Source organism: Nomia melanderi, chromosome 2 (assembly GCF_051020985.1).
Source record: "Nomia melanderi isolate GNS246 chromosome 2, iyNomMela1, whole genome shotgun sequence".
Lineage (NCBI taxonomy): Eukaryota > Metazoa > Arthropoda > Insecta > Hymenoptera > Halictidae > Nomia > Nomia melanderi.
This window is the reverse complement of record NC_135000.1, coordinates 30,795,159-30,812,639: the sequence shown is the minus strand read 5'-3', so window position 1 is coordinate 30,812,639 and position 17,481 is coordinate 30,795,159. Positions and strand designations below refer to the sequence as shown.

The 17,481-nt window shown below is 48.7% G+C and overlaps 1 protein-coding gene across 3 annotated transcripts; it reads right to left on the bottom strand.

Annotated features, from left to right (window-relative positions):
* Positions 1-79: 79 nt before the first annotated feature.
* On the bottom strand, positions 80-14,306 carry P5CS (Delta[1]-pyrroline-5-carboxylate synthase). Of its 3 annotated transcripts, none has more exons than XM_031983506.2 (6): positions 13,673-14,306; positions 7,474-7,810; positions 3,748-4,395; positions 2,165-2,982; positions 1,485-1,775; positions 80-752 (listed from the first exon to the last, which is right to left on the bottom strand). In XM_031983506.2, exons 1-6 carry the CDS (start codon positions 13,769-13,771, stop codon positions 585-587), a joined length of 2,361 nt encoding a protein of 786 aa, XP_031839366.1. In that variant the 5' UTR covers positions 13,772-14,306; the 3' UTR covers positions 80-584. The 3 variants fall into 3 exon arrangements, with proteins under 3 accessions (XP_031839366.1, XP_031839369.1, XP_031839368.1); XM_031983509.2 differs by lacking the exon at positions 13,673-14,306 and adding an exon at positions 13,304-13,623; XM_031983508.2 differs by lacking the exon at positions 13,673-14,306 and adding an exon at positions 7,956-8,455.
* Between the last annotated feature and the right edge of the window lie 3,175 nt (positions 14,307-17,481).

Here is a 17,481-nt window from a genome sequence, read left to right as displayed (position 1 = left end):
TAACTAGAAACGTCCAAGCTTCTCAATTGTTCTACGGTTAGGAAGGGAAACTCTGGATGAATAAACTGTATGCCACAAGTATAAAATGGGTCGACGGTACATTTCAAATTCGTCCTGCTGGTATAAATTATCTTCGCGTAGCTAAATACACGGTACAAATGATTCACGTCAAGTTCCATAGAGATCTTCGTTGTATCAGAAAATGGCGCCAAGAACGTGTCCCTCTAAATTTCATACGGCACTAATTCTTACGATTGAACACTTATTCTAAAGGAATATCGTTGCTATACAATCATTTAAAAAAATAATTTACATTAGACGGTTTGTTTCAGTTATTTCGGTGGTAAAGTTCGCCATAGGCTATTCACGATAGTTCCATTTGCGTTCGCGACGGAGGTTGTCGTTCTTTTTACAAGGGTCTACTTTATCAGATTTTTAACGATCCGCGAACATTTAGCGGCGAACGATTCAAGAATTATTATTAGTCGGCAACGTCTGCCCGCTGGTGTCGGACAAGGAATCCTCCGTATCGCAGCGGCGAAAACTCCAACTCCTTCGAAATTGTTCAGCTCGGCGGGTTCGTTTCATGCTGATTCGTTCAGCGGCAGGGATTGGTGGAGCCAAACTTTCCCGCCACCGTCGGCAAAGTCGGCAGCCGCGTGACCATCGCCGTGCAGTACCCATTTTGTGGTCAATAAACCGTCCACTCCAACTGGTCCACGTGCGTGGATCCTCGCAGTGGAAATGCCAACCTTTCAAAAGAGAAAATCGTCCCATGAACGAGTCGATGCCTCGTGCGACAGCTACATAGGATTATTAATGTAAATTGAGGTAAATACTAACATCGTGTCACGTCGGAGGACCAGAATGAAACAAAATGGAAGGACCAGAGAACTTGGAGGATCTTGTTAGGTTAGCTACTTCATAATTGAGTATCCTTGAAACTTTGTTATGGGCACATTTAGTATTCCCAAGTTGAAACTTTGCGATACATTTAACAGTTAACATTAGAACTACCAGGTTGGCCGAAATGACTAATTCCTAACAATTGCTGCAAAGGTACAGATACTTTGATGATTTAGTAATACCTAAACTAAAATATGAGCCAATTGAAATCTTAAATCCACGTTTGTAGTTATCATAAAGAAATGTTTGGAAGTCTAAGTGCTCGGTAGTTCTAGTGTTAAAAGATTTACAATAGAATATTATTAGCTTCGAATTGATTCCTGTTATGAAAAACGACAGTCACGATTGGAAATAATGAATATCGTATGGACGATCGTTTTATATTTGTAAACAATCTTTCCATTCGTATCCTTTCATTTTTAATCCGTTCAGCTGCATCGTTAAGCCCATGATGCAGTTTAACCGCTGATTGATCGGGGAATATACTTCAGGGAGGCGAGGAACGTAGCTGCGAATATTCGGGTAATACGATTCCGAATCACGTGGCCGTTCGATCGTGTAGGATTTTAATGACTCACCTCCGCGCCAAGACCGAATCTGTATCCGTCAGAGAACCGCGTGCTGGCATTGTGGAATACGCATGCACTATCGACCTCCCTCTGGAAGTGGGTGGCCCTTTTGTTGTCCTCGGTAACGATGACATCGGTGTGCCCGCTGCCGTATTTGTGAATATGATTTATCGCGTCATCAAGATCCGACACGACCTCGATAGTGCATTCGAGGGACCCGTACTCGGTCCTCATGCTTTTTGCGGCCGGAGGCCCGAACGTCAACAGCTCCCTCAGTTTTGGGCCGGAATTGATCTTCACCTGCAATGTTTTTTAACGAATCCTTGAGTGTCTTGCAGGAATTTCAAGAGGCCGAACAGCGTCGGCACTCCTACAGGACCTGCTGAAACTAACAACTTGTGGACCTCCTAAACATTAACCCACAATCCGTCATTCTCCTACCATCTGGGACTACACGCTCCTTTCCGGAACAATGTAAACATACCTCGAACTATATAGGTTACGGTAATTAGTAATCAAAGCAGAGTTCGAGAGGACCGAGTCCTCAAAGGACGTGTACAGTGTCCGTGTAACCGGTGCCGGAGTATGCGCCCGATAGGTGTCTCGAGGCACCGTTAGCGCCTTCGCTGATAGCCTCTATCCATCGCCAAAAACGTCTCGTCGAAATACTTCTGTATCAAGTTACTCACCCCTTCTTTTTGCAGCATGTTGCACACGTCGGTGAAGAAGCTACCCTTCATGTGGCTCTCGTGAACGAGCAACGTCTCCATAGCGTTGCAGGCGGCGGGGTAGTCGCACTTCGCGTCTCTGATGATCCTCAATGCTTTGGCTAGGTCGGCTTCTTTGTCCACGTACACATGGCAGATACCTTCCGCATGGCCGAGCACGGGGATGTGCTTCGATTGCTCCTGAATGGTGCGGACTAGGTCGGAGCTGCCTCTCGGGATGATCAGGTCGATGTGTTTCTCCATGGACAGCAGATCGCCGACGTCCTCTCGCGTCGAGATCAGAGATATCGCGTTCGACGCACCCACAGTGCTCAACGCTTCTTTCACCAGGTCCATCAAGTACTTATTACTGTTCGCTGCTTCTTTGCCGCCTTTCAAGAGGAGACCGTTCGCGCTGGACATCGCCAACGCGGCGACCTGTGGCAGACTGTCAGGCCTAGATTCGAAGATGACCAGTAACACGCCGATGGGCACAGTGATCTGTTTCAGTTCGAGGCCTTCGGCGAGCTTCGTCCTGCGGATCACGCGACCCACGTTCGTCAACGAGTCGTCCGCGATCTGCCTCAAGCCGGAGCTCAACGACTTCAGCTTCGCCGGCGTCAAGGACAGCCGGGAGAGCAGTGGTTTCGCCAGACCACCCTTCTTCGCAGCTTCTAGGTCCTTTGCGTTCGCGTCCAGAATGCCTTCTTGACGGGTCTCCAGCAGGTCAGCCAAAGCGTTGATGCAGGCGGCGCGCTCCTCCGGACGCAGAGCCTGCAAAGTTCTGCTGCCCACGCGTGCTGGAAGTTACGATTTCACCCGTTGAACGAGTTGCCGTGGACGGAGCTCGAAGAGGACCTCCGTTCATACCTCTTTTACAGGGACCGAGGCGGAATTTACCGGGATCTTTCGGAATCTCGAATCGTCCGCGTTAACGAAATTGATTTTCCCGAATAGAGAGATTCACGGTGCGCCGGCTCGGCTGAACGGCAGAAAAGAGTATATTAAAGAAGTTTTAATGGAACCAGATCGAAATTGTCTGAAGTAGAATGAGGGAGACAGAGACGTTACCGCTAGGAAGAAGTTCCCGGGGTAAGAATATTCAACTACTTTTCTTTTCACTTAGTTCTCAATGCCGGGACGGCTGAGCCCCGTCTGAATTAAATGTGGCCGCGAATAATGCCCGGCTCTCTGTATCACGGGGAGCCAGCTCGTGTCGCGGATAATTGTACAACGGCCACGATACAACGACCGTAAGCCGTTTCATTTCTACCTTCGATAATCGATGACCTATATTTCTATGGTCGGTAGAACAAAATGACGCGAGCAACCGAACCCCCGGCGAAAAAAACTGCAGCGCGCGACGCGGCGAAACACGTTTCCCCAACGTTTCTCCTGTCGCTTTCACGAACGTGCCTTTTGCCAAATAGAAAAACAACTGTCGTCGTACAATTATAAACACGGGGAATAGCGAACGCCGCGAATCAATGTTTGCGTTTAACCGTGTATCGTATCGGAGAGGCATGTTTAGAAAAAATCGAGAGAACGGTTGTCCGCGAATTTACCATTTTCCGCGACGACCTCGACAGGCGTCGAGGATCCCGTCGTCTCCGTGAAGAACGTGCCGATCTTCCTTCCGGAGAGGATGCTCTTGACAGCTTTCTCTTGCATCCCGTTGCAGATCACGACCGAGACGCCCCGATCGAGCGCCCAGAGTGCAGCGTTCACTTTGGAGTCCATGCCGCCGGTGCCTACCTTCGACTTCTGTCCGAACTTGATGGTACCTCTGAGGTCGGAGCTGAAGGTGTGCAGCATCTTCGCGCCGTCTTGCCACGGCGGCAGATTGTAGATCCCGTCGACGTCGCTCATCAATATCAGGAGGTCAGCTTGGACCTCCGCGGCCAACATGGCCGCCAACGAGTCGTTGTCCTTGATGGAGATCCCTCTTCGTCCTCCGCCTCCGGAGACTTCCTCGTCGACGTGCGGCGGAGGCGACACCGCGTCGTTCGTGTTGATGATAGGCACGATGTTCAGGCTGATCAACTCGCTCAGGGTGCTGAAGAGATTCTTCCGCGTCTCCTCGTTGTAGAAGTCTGGCTTGGTGACCAGGACCTGGGCCAGCTTTACCCCGTACTGCGCGAACATCGCGTCGTACAGAGACATTAGACCGGATTGACCCACCGCGGCTGCTGCTCTAGGTTCCAACAGAGTGCCTGCGTGAAGACGAGATCGAAATTACCGTACCACCTTCCTCTACCGAACCGTGAAGCGCTACCAGGTCAGTAGATCAATGTGGTGCACTGTGCGTTATTGTTAGACGAGCGACTTGGTCGTTAAACTTTGATCCTTCCTAACTAGCGTGCATTTAACTCGAATCACAGTACGGAACACATAGCTATCTGGTTAGACATTCAATTAAATAGAATCGTCTATCGTTAGGAGACATCTAGTTCGAGTCAACACCTACTATACTCTTATAAAACCGATTTAACGTAATAATCGTGACAAGCGGAAAGTCCCATAGAACATGCAAGAAGCCTCGCTTCGGTGTCGTTATCAAGCACCGATAAAGCCCCAATTCATCACCTCTATCTCCACGCTTCTCGGTTTATGCAAATGCGTCTCTCGCCAATTCTCCTCGGAGCTGTCGAAAAGATTGAAAGGCGCGCGCGTTCGAACGAACACACGTACGTGGAATGAAAATTGTATTCCGTCGTCCCGACGCGATTCGGAAAAAGCCTGATGGTCGTTACGCCGTGTAAATGGTTTCCGGGGAACAATAAGAAACAGGACTCTGCGGCGTTTCCTCGACAATGTCTGTCGATCGTGTTCGGCCGCTGCCTCTCGAAACGAGAATTACCGCGGATGTTTTCTCGGGCAAATAGAATCTCGAAGGAATTGCTGGTAAAAGAATTGGGCGGTTCGCGGTTGTTGGTTTAACCTACATGGATGGGCCGGACATTGTCAAGTTGCCGGGGAGTTCGTGGATAACCGGAAGCACCTCGGGGACGCCCCGACGCTTCGCCCGGTGAAACGTTCGATCGGGTTCAAAGGGAACGCGCGCCTGAAATTTACGGTCGCCTGTATCGATCAGCTTTAGGGTCACGCGATGAATCGCGGCGGCGAAAAGGAATGCCGGGGAAGGTAAACGTGCCGCGTTAATACATGGGAATAATAATAAAACGGGAACGGCGCCGTTCGGCCGCACCGTGGAACGGTCGTTCATCCTCTCGAGAGAGAGGTATGATTGTTCCACTGGAATGCCAGTTATTCGGCGACGCTTTATTCGAAAGTGCGCGGAACTCTTTCGTCCGGTGACCGCGCGCACACCGTAAATTCTTTCAAATTTTTTTTACACTCGCATCCTCGCGCCGCGTCCACGCATTAGCAATCCGCGGCGACATCGCTGGAATTGCTGGCCGCGCGACAGCCGCTTCGCACTGTCCGGCGGGGAACGATTTCGGCTAACGCAGATTGGTATTTCCATTTTCCATTTTTACATTTTATGAAATGTATAGGGTAAGCCGGGGAAAGATAGTCCGGTTTTTTTGGACGAATTAATGCGGTTTCAAAATTGCATCACGGATGCGTATCGCTCAGAAGCTAATGCGGTTAAGTCCAGGAGGCTGATGTTGAAAAAATTAATGGTTCCGTTAATGGTATTCAGTGTTTTAATCAATTCAATCGACGTATCAATGCTTTGATAATTAAAAAGAATATTATTTATTCCATGAAAATGTTGAAACATCAGGGAATATCAGAAAACGGACTCAATTGGCTTCTGAGCGACCCGTACAAGGACCGTTCGCAAGATTCAGCGTACCACTAAAAACCATTGAAAACACAGACACCTGCCAATCTAAACAAGATCCGGCGTCTCACTCGTCGCCCTCTGATACCTTAATTTCTTGTTAAACATCGCCGTCACGTACAGACGACGATCACGACCGCAAACACCTCGAAGAAACCCGATCAAAGCTCGTTCATCATCTTTTTCTCTCGGTTCTTACGTGTTAATTAATACGACGAACCTATCGCGTTCGATAGAAACTAGAACACCGGAGGAGCTCGTTAAAAGTCCTCTCGAAAGGATCACCGGTGGAAACGTCCGCGGATTTACATCGACGTTAGCTCCACCCCGCCGTTGGTCACTGGAATTTCGAGTCTCCCGCGTAACTCGTCCGATTAACTCGCGTTTATTTGCAAAGGAGGTGTGCACGTCGGTTCCAGCGGGGCCGGACACTGCGCGTTTTAATTTAGATCGTTTATACGGTCGCTCGAGAGGGCGGGGGACGGCGAACGATTGCGGTAACTTCCTGAAATTGCCCCGTAAATCGATTCGTCGCGGACAATTAAAATACGGCCGGCGGTATAATTCTTCGTGTTTCCGGGCGACACGTAATTATGATTAATTAATGGAGCACCGAGGGCACGGGGATGAATCCGCGAGAATAATGAAAGGGTACGGGCCCGGGCAAATGGTAAACTCGAGTAGCGCGGCGGCATCCTCGAAACTCATTAGCGTGCGGGAGGATAAAGAAGCGAAGATCGCGGACGGGGGTGTGGGGCCGGAGGGCGTAGGGCGGAGGGCACAACCGCTGGATCGTGTACTCCAATTTGCAGTTAGCTGATAATATACCAAAAATGAAATTCACGGTGAAACGCTGAAAGCCTAGGATTACTGTCGGCTATCTGGCTCGCGCCACCCACCGTCCGTGAAATAAGAGGAATTCTCGGCGAACAGCTTGTTCGCCTCTATCGTAATCCGTAAATAACACCCTCGGAAATATTTTCCCCCGAGGCGCGGCGCGTTGCGGAGCGGCGCGCGCTGCCGCCGGCAATTGAAACCGTTGATCGAGATTTCTGACGGTTTTGTAACGGGTGGGAAGGTAACTTAATAGCCCGAGCGGGAATCGCGGGATGCCAAGTTCCTATTGGAGGCGGTCGGTTTCATGATTCTTCGAAATTTCACTGTTTATTTGCTGTTGTATCCGGTCGTTGCATAAGTTGTGCCGTTCATTCTTCTACCATGTGAAATAATATTAAATATAACTGTCGCTCTCGAATAGCTTCTATCGACGAAACTGAAGGATGAAGGTGTAGTCGATCGAGTCCTCGTTGAAGCTCTGCGATTACGAAACGGCACGAACTTTACGAATGACCTAATACTTCGTCACCTGTCCTAGTTGAAGACTTCGATACTTCGAGTTAAAAGATTCTACGGTTTCGGAAATGATGATGATTGAGGAAGATGGTTTCGATGTGATCGTTATTGTTCCAGATTCAAGTACCTGCGTGCTCCCTGGTGTGATCGGCGGGGCTGAGCGTCTCCCTCATGGACAAGGACATCAAGAGCTCCTGCGTGAGCTTCTGCTTGCCAAACGCGACCGCCCCGCTGGTGACCATGATGCATTCGCGGCCTTCGTTTTGGCACTCGGCGACCTGCTCGACGATGGAGGCCAAGCGGCCCAGCGCCAATCCGTGCTCGTCCTCCCTCGTGATAACGGCGCTGCCTAATTTCACCACCAAGCGGCGCGCATACTTCAGCTGGCTGCGCTCGTTGAAGGTCGCCGCCCTTCGGGGCCTCTCCGTCGTCTGCAGCTCCCTCCGTAAGTCCACTCGATTTCCCTTGAAACAATTCAACCGACGATTCAGCTAATTAGTTAAGCATTCGACGATCTCGGGTGTATACTTCGCTGTATTTTTTACTATTCCTATTTACTTCGTTCCTATTTCCCTCTCATTTAATCTTTTCTTACTATCTTCTTCTTACCTATCCGCGCGCATTTCTTTGCGAACCAACGCGCGGCGTTCGCCGTGCTCGGAGATTGGCGTAGAGTTACCTCAGCGGCCAATTAATCAAACTCCTTAATTCGTTTCTTTCCTCTCGAAGGAAACTTTCACGCGACGTGGCCGCCACTAATGAATCACGCGTCAGCATTGAAGGTGAGCAAGTACAATTTCGCGTTCAAACGCGTTCCCTTCCGAGTCAGCGGTAGACTTAATCCGCGCGATGAAAAGCAGTCTTCCCCGTGTATTCGAATTCACCGGCGTTTATATTCGAAGCGGAGAGCCTTATCTCGGACGCGTAAACTTTGTCCCGGCGTGCGCGACGTTCAGACTTTACCCTCATCCCCGTGTCGCCCGTTGGAAACACAAGACGCGTTATTCACCGAGGACAGTCATTAAAATCTAAGACCGAGATCTTTCCATTTGCAGATGAAAAACCTTGAACAAGTTTCTATATCCCTCTTGAGCGTTCAAAGCTCGCCGGATAATTGGATGGCGAAACATGTCGCCGTTTTCCCTTTATATCTTTCAGCCGCAGCGGTTGTTCACCGCGGACGGACATTTCGCGAAGGATTTAAGATCCGTCGGCGAGACTTCGACGGTGTTTCACGACGGACCGATTAATCCAGCGACGATCGGACGTTTCGTGGGCGTTCATTATCGTATTTCTGGGACTTTTCATCCGTTATCTCCGTGCAACACTCGAAACGAGAACGAAAAATTCCCGTGGGCCAATTTGTATTCGATTGCCACTCGACACAATTCCACGGGAACACGTGTGCGACTCCTGCGTGCAAGTTATCGGTTACATAAAACCGTTTGAGATTAGTTTAGTCGCTATCAGTTCGAATGGCGTGACGGAGATTAATTCGCTACGCCGGAGACGCAGTATGTACCATCGTGAAAAATCGTGCACGCGTAATTACAACCGTGACTCGAGATGCGATTATCTTGTGCTGGTTGAATCGCGATGTTTGACTGCTGCTCTCGTTTCTCTTTGCGGGTCCGTCTCTTAATTGATCATTCGAGAATTAACCCTGAAAACATTAACCCTTTACGGACATACGTCAGCAGTTCAAAACGAAATGTTCCTGTTTGGAAGACTAAGTCACGAACAAATGATTTAATCACTCGAATAGCAAGAGATCAGCACGTTTCTCTATTCTTTAAGAATCGAATCAGAACAGGAAATCATCCAGTGTCGACGAGAATGTACATTTAATTCCTATAATGATTGAAATCGTAAGTTTCTGCTACTTAAGGTAGTGATAACAGGTTGGTGAGACACAAATGTCCACTGGAAGTCATTCATTAACGTTTATTAAACCGTGACAGGCTAGAACCGACGATAGAGCCGCAGAGATCGAATAAAGCGTGATACAGGTGGTTTTTAATTCGTGCACACTTCCATTAGGAAGTTTCGGATTCGCCGGCGACGCTCGCCGCGTTCGGAACGAGAAAACGTAATACATTCTAGGGGATTCATGATCTCAGCGACACCATTTGTCTGTGGTCGTCCAGGGTAATCTATTATAAACAAGACAGCCCATTATCTTCCCTCAGGTAGATAGCATCAGAAGTATGTTGACGAAAGTTGGCCATTAACACGTTTTTAAATGGAACGAGCGGGGAACAATATCAAATTGTGTCTGCAATTCTTCCGAGAACGATTTTATTCGATAAAATATCGGTGCCCCTTGCAACATCGAGAAGAATAATCTGATAAACTTCTCGTTGCATTGTCTCCCATCACAAATTGCACAACATTTTTCATTTCTATCTAACGTATACCATACTCGTGGCTTTTTGACAATGGTCCTCCGTTTCCGAGGAAAATGAGTTTCAAGTTTTTATATTACTGCAATAAGACGATTAGAAGCGTATTACAAGATATCGCTTTCCTTTGAATTACAATCTCTCCATAACTTGTATTTTAATATTGTAACATTATTTATCGTCTTACCACGGTAACAAATTTCAAACCGATTTTTCTCGGAAACGGAGGACCATTGTCAAAAAAGCCACGAGTGCTTTTCATTTCCAGATCTGTACTGCAACGTGCACGGGGTTCCATTGAAAAACAGATTGGTATGTCTGACCTCTTCTCATAAAACGTCCCGACATCATTGCAGTCACGGTCCTGCATCTGCTTTGACGTACATTCCAGCGGTTTCGCAACGCGAAGGTTACCGATTGCGCGTTGTAAATCACATCGCGCGGTTCTTATCTGCTGTCTAAGACGCAGTAAACTCGCCGGTCGTATCGGTTCCGAATTCTAACTCTCTAGAAGCACGGGCAATCGAATTATTACTGCATCCGCGTACGGTGCTGTTCACCGGCGGAACCTTTCAATCAATATCGACAATGCAGCGAAGCTTTTATTTGCATAAGATCTGAAACCGTGAAATATCGCGTGCACTCCAATGAAAACATACGGCGCATCGTTCATTCTGGAAAACAAATACACCGGAATTAAAAGCGACCGTCGGAGTTTCCTACATGGAATTTTGTTAATGCAGTTGTTAATGGAACAGCGTTTTCGATGATTCGCACGCTCGAAGAACATTTTACTCGTTTCGTTAAATTGATTCATTCCGCTGGGAAGTTTCCTTCTTAAAGTTATCGCTGCGGTTAATTCCTACATTATCCGATTAAGCAGCTTTCAATCCTCGTCTGACCTTTCGTTTCTGTTTTCACTGAGAAACATCGATCGTCCAACTTGTTCAACTTTATTTTCTAGCTAGTTAATTAACAGGTTACGGTAACAGTAAATATATATAACGCACCGCTACCTTCAGCGTTAATCTCTTGCCATACAATGAGCGAGTCTCGTAACGACGACTTTTAGATTAATTTAATCAAAATCAACCTTGCTCGTTATCCACGCGAAGCGAAAGAATATCTCGTTATTAGCAATCTTCAAAGTAAATTCCTGTTCACAGTGGAATGGACTCATCTTCATTCTCAATCTCATCTTTCTTCCGAATTCTCAAAGGGGTGGAAACGATTCTTCCAGCAATCCGATCGAATTCGCGTCAGCAGGGGTAGCAATCATTCTATCCCCGTCTGTCGTCGACGCGTCAGTCGATAAAAGTGACCGTCAGCCGCGTTTGTTTACTAGCCGCGAGTCTGTTATTCGGTCGATTGATAAACCTGGATTCTTATCTTCGTTATCGCGGGAGGAGAGGGTGGCGAGGTGTCGCACCGACACGTCGAAAGATGTTTATAACATTCGATATGCGTCGCCGCTAGATACCAAAGCGGAAAATTCTTCTCGCAACGCTTTGCCAAATCTCTAGATTAATTTCCAACGAAAGAGGTTGAATCGGCGCGATCGCGTTTCTCCCATCGCGCGGCCTCCACTCCGTTTTCCCTCCGCGGGGATCGTTCCACGTGACAAACGAGCGGAACCGATTCATCGATCACGTCGAATCACTTGGCGTTTCTCCGAAATTTCCGTGCGAAATATTCCGCGCCGCTCCTGGGAAAGGTCGCCGCGATACGATCGCACGAACGCGCGACGCGCGGACGAAGATAGCGTGCAAGTGAACGATATTTATTTCGTTTCGCGTGTACACGCACTCGGTGAGGTCGGGTATCGGTTAAGTTACGCGGCCGTGATAACGTCGCGTTACATTTATTGCGGCGCAGCCAATTAAACCGGCGATCCCCGGGAACGAATGGCGCAATTCCGCATCCGAGCGGACCGGACGCGTCGCGCACGCAATTAGAAAATTATCGGGGATCGCTCGGGAAAAGAATACGCTCGTTGTTTGCCGAGCGTGCGGTACCAGCATGTTCGCCGTCGATGCATCGATGACGGATTGTTGGTTTTCAACTTTCCTGGGGCGATAATCATTTAAGAAGCGGTAGTTTCCGTTGGAAGAGACGGTGGAATCGTCGACGACGCGTAAACAATAAAAATACGGTTGCTTCTTTTAATCTTAGCTTGCTGCTAGGTACCTACGCTAGGTATTTTTATGATTTCCTCTATACGATTCGTCACGTTTTCGTGAAAGCTTGATGGAACGTCTGATGTAGACTCGTTAATTCTACTTTGACTCGAGCTTCGAGAACAGTATTCGTACAGAAGTATTGTAACGTTGAGGTTTGAAATACTTTGGTTGCGTAAGGGTTGAAGCGACACATATTCAATTCAATTTGTGGAAATAGTAGTGACATCGAGTGATTAATGATTCATTCTAATACCACACTGGCAACTCTAACACGCACTGGCTTCTGAGCGACTCAATTGATAAACGACAACGGACGCCGATGGTTGAAACGGTAGCATTCCCAGAAACGTTCGATTCGATTTCGCTTCGAGCTGTTTTGGCTCGCGCAGCGGCACGCTGCTGCCATTCTCCCCGTGGCAGCGACGCGCGAGACCCTCCCCCGAATCGTTTCGATCGACACACCGTGAATCTTTCATTCGCGTCGCGACTGAATCGCCGGAACCTTCCGCGAAGCTAAGAAATTCCGCGCGGAGGGGCACGGGAAAGCCCGTGGACAGAACGGAGATAAATTATTCAAATCGAAGTTCGGTCGACGGCGCAGCGTCCCCCCGTTTTTCCCTCGCCGTCAGAACGTTCAGCCGGTTAATCGCGGGCTGAAAGAGGAACGAGGATCGATCGTCTTCGTCCTGCGCGTCTATTAACCTTTCGCGCTCCAAGGTTTCTCGCTCTAAATATTCATCATTCTGTTGACGCGACGTAGATTACATGTTTTACGACTAATACGCGGAAAACTTATGTTTAAGTTACGCTTCCGCGTCAAAGCGCAACCCTTCGTCCTGTGGTTTCTTTAGCAACTGAGCTTGTCGCAGCTACTTTATCCTAGATCATTTCTGGGAGGATGGAACAGAATTTGATACTCATTCTATGTCTACGTTCTTTCCCAAGCTTAACCATTAATGTAGAAAACTAGTATTTAATTTACATTCAGGAGAAACAGATAAAATTTCGATTTGTCGAGTGGTTTAAAATTCTCGTCGCTAGTCTGACATTGTATAGGACGAAATGAAATAACTGATTGCATACTCGTGTCTTAGTCGTCGAGTACTCGAGATTATTCTAAACGTAAATACTTCCGGTCGCGTAACGCAATAAATATAAACTTGCAAGTACGCCGTTATAATGTAATAATAACACATATAAAAACTACATATCGATCATTCTGAACAAGCAGCCCCAATTAACAGGTTACGGACAGATTAAACGCGAGTCCCGCAGTCCAATCATCGAACGTCACCATTTAAATTACTATCAATAACGAAGCAAAATTAAACGCACACCGTCCAACGCGACCATCAACATTGTAATTACAACTTACACAGACCCGCGCCTCGACAACTGCTTAAGCCGACGCTCGACAGAGCCGAGTACACTCGTGACCGGTCAACAACGCGTTAATTGCGTCGGTGAACGACGTGCGAAAAAAAAACACAGAAGACCGAGGGGCGGCGGGAGAGAGGGAGGGGTGCAAAAAGACGGGGGAAGCGTGTTCGACGAGTGGCGACGGTCGATTAGAACGCGTTAAAAATTGAATCAGGGTGCCGGAGCACCCAATCGTCGCGGTGTTCGATCGATCCGCCGGCTTCGCCTCGGAACGACGGAGAAAAAGAGAGCGAGGAGGGCACGGGGGCGGCGCGGCGCGGCGCGTACGCGGCCAGATAGAGAGAGAAATAGAGAAAGCACGTACTGGTTGATCGGGAATCCTCAGGCCCGGGGTGGACGAAGCCAATCTCCTTGGATAACGTCCAAGCCTGCTGGATCTCACTAGCAACAGCGCCGAATACATGGTGGTCCCTCGAACTCTCCTCTTCCCAACGATCCCCCGCACAAATTACGATTTTCCTAATTGATTGGAACTCGCCGCGATCACCTTCGCGCCGCTCCTTCGCCGACGATCACGGGGCAGCGCGGTTGAGACGGCCCGGAAGACGAAGAAGAAGCAGGAGGAGCAAAGTTAATTACCGATCGGAAAGAGACGTCTCCTCGGAGGAGGGAATCTGATAAGTGGAGGGTGCGAGGAGCCGCGGGAAATTCCTCGGTGAATCCCCGGTTGCGATCTTCTTCCTTCCCCCGGGTTTAAAGGAGTGGCGGGACGAAGAACAGGGGTCAGAGAGGGAGAAGAAGAAGAGGAAGGGATGGGGCTAGAAAGTTGAGAGGTTAGAGGATGAGACTGGGGATTGTACGTGGACCTCGTCGCGGTGCCGAGGTTGAGCGGTCGCCACGGTGGTCAACGACACACTGCTGCCTCGCGCTCGGCGGAATCGCGGCGGAAAAGTCCGCGTTATCGTGTCAAGATTAAAAGTCGATCTCCGAGTAAACGTCGGGTGGGAGCGAGCTCGTCGAGGAGGTTCTTCTTCCCGACGTTTTCGCGAGCTGTTAGGCTATGTCCTCACTGGAGCTACGCTCGGGAGCTTCTCGCTGGGTCTGTTTGTAGACAGATTCTACTTACATCGAAGCAACCGGGAACGTTCGAGTTCGATTCAAGATCACAGGAAGTCTAGGGGATTCTTTCGCGATACGATCACCTTTCGAATAAGACGGTCAATCGGACTGAATTTTATCAACACAGAAGTTTACGCATGTCGTAGTTGTTTCCTCGAATTTCCGAGATCCGTATGAACACCTATTTCTATAGGAGCAACGCGAAGTGTACAGAACGCGTTCACAAAAGCGTCGAAAAAGCCGAGCGATTGAATTGCGTTACACGATGGTTGTCAGAGTTTTTGCCCGTTGTTGTTCGAGACTACACGCAACACGAGCGCCGTGTTGTTCGAAGGTTGCTCGTGCATCAACAAGAAGTTTCTTGTTATCGGCTCGCCGAGGGTGTAGCTTTACGTGCCGACCTTCAGCGACCGCGTAATCCTCCGCGTGTGACCGGCGGCCGAGCCAAGGCCACGACAAAGTCCGTTTTTGCGTCCTTTCTGCAAAGAATGCGACGTTGCCGGTGAACTCTGACCCGGGAATCGAGCAAACAGATTCGCTATCGTCTGCCGTTCGGTCAACGTTCCTCCTCTCCCTGCTCCGTCGCGTGCGTCAGACAGCCAGATCCCTTTGGCCGATAACGGGCCACGGTTTCAGCGGAACGCTGATTTCGATGTTTGTTTTCGTGAACGGTGAATTACGTTCAGCATTGTTAGCCGGTGAAATTAGCGGCGCGGCGTGCGACGCTGCTCTTTTCCGGTTAATTTCCTCGGAGCTGCCTCCGCGTCGAGCGACACGTCCCGTGTTGGATTTGTCGGGCTCACGGTCGCACGGTTGTCGGTGAACATTCTTGTATCTTCGTTTCGGCAAGATCGTGTTTAGCTGCCGCCGTCTGAATAATGTTCCAACCTCTTGCGCTGGAGACTCATTCAGAGATTCGGCGAGGTCTCGCGCGAAGAACTTTGTTCTTACATATTTCACGCGGATGTGTACACTGATTTCCTTGCTAAGAGTTATGTGTAGCGTGATACATTTCGAAACAATCTGGTGTGCGCAAGCAACGAGATTATCGATGTGCGTAAGATGTCACTGGGAGTTTCAGAACGAAAACTTGCGCATGGCGCGCCTTTCTAGCGCAAGAGGTTAAGAATCTAGGAATTTGTGAGTTAGTTTTTAGCGAGAAGGAATTGTTTACGCGTCTTTACGCTGCTTCTTTCCCAATTATTAAAATAATGGAGGCTTCTCTGAGAAATTGCTAAGGAAATTGATCTAATATACAAGCAATTGAGGTCTCGATAACTCCACTGCTACAGAAAATTAAAAGAAAATATTCGAAAAAATCAATCTGACGGCTCGATAGTTAGCGTCGGGAGTCAATGAAGTTTGACGTCAGCTTCCAATACGGTCAAGTTAGAATCACACTTACACATGTCCACGGGAGCAAGGGACAAGTGGGTAGATCGCGTTAACCTTGAATTATTCAAGGCGCAACGTTCTCCGTCGTCGGGTTTCAACATTGTTGATCGTTGCTCGCGTCGATCCGTTCTATTTCCCCGAGTCTCCATCACACGGGGCGCACGTTTCCGCGTGTAGGCGTGCCCTGCCGTGCAGCGGGGAGACAAAATGTCGTTGATAAGGTGAGATTTCTCAAGCGCTCTCGCCACAATGTCGTCCGATAGCGGCGCGGGCACGTCGAGTGCTCGGCTCTTCGGGAAAATATAAGCCGGGAGCGGCGAAGGGCGATATGTACGTAAACAAATAGGGACGGCGAGGAAAAAAGAATGTGACGCTTCGCTTTGTCTTCGGGGTGAGACATCGCGGCGCATTCTTCGCGGGTAACAAAACGACCATCGGTCCGTGCGTTCACCGACGCCGTGGAAACCGGAGATAGGTTAACCCTTGCGCCACGGTGTCCCGATTACTGGGACGGGTATTATCATTTCAGGTGTGCGACGTTTTGATGGTGTCGCGATGATCCAATCGTGGAATTTTAAAAAATTCAAAGGTTAACCCTCTGCGTTCGAGACGCGACTCTCAGTCATCTGATTCGATATATCAGAACTATACAGTTCGATGTTTAACACTAGAACTACCGTACCAGTCAAAACGACTGGTTTCGATTTTTTTTTAGTAATTATTGATATCTTCGAAGCATTGAATATTCGAAATGATTTTGAAAATAGTTCCACGAGAGTACTGTAACGAATGTCCGAAGAAACTGAAAATAATCTATTGTTACAATTTTTATAGGTATTATATATTAATCGTATTAAATGCTCGGTAATTCTAGTGTTAATGGAAGCACGGAAATCTTTTCAATTAGCACACGCCGATTTTTATGAGACTTACGAGAAATGTAGTTCTCAAGAAGAGGTGAAAGCACTGAAAGAGGGTTGAAGGTACATTTTGTACTTCTATGCAGTCGAAAGATCGCTACTATCTTCCTCGCATCTCACATCCAAGAGATGATTAACGTTGAAGTTTACATAAAGAATTGCGTCGCCCAAATTTGCGTGACTCGCCGGTGAAAGCGTTAAACCTTGAATGCCCGCTGCGAAATGTACAGATTTAACTGTCGGAAGTGGAAAAATTAGGGCACGCGAGGACCTATCTCGCTGAAGGGTTAAGCAAGATCGGACAGTCGCGCGACAAGCGTACAACCCCGGCGTTTCTGAAATGCGAGTCACGGAAGGACGGGCGCGCGTCGGAAAGTATGAAATATGGCGTCGGTGGGTGCGGGAAGGTGTACGGTTCCGGCGGTGTAACGTCCGCGCCGTAATTAAAATTCGCGCGAGCACCGGCTAACGCCGGCCGAATGGCGGGCGCGGCACCGCCGGCTGAATTTCTCGGCGTTCGTAATTCAACGCGATCGTCGCGCGACGCGACGTTCAATGAAACAGAAACGGAACCAGCCACTCACCCCTGCTTTTCGTAATACACTCGAACAGCCGTTTCCCCTGTTTGCTGGGAATATACAGCAATGGAAACGACGACGCTTATACTTGAGCCATTGATACGTTTCCTGGTGTCTGAACTCGTAGCTCTTTGACTGCCGTGTCACCCTGCTAAATGTTT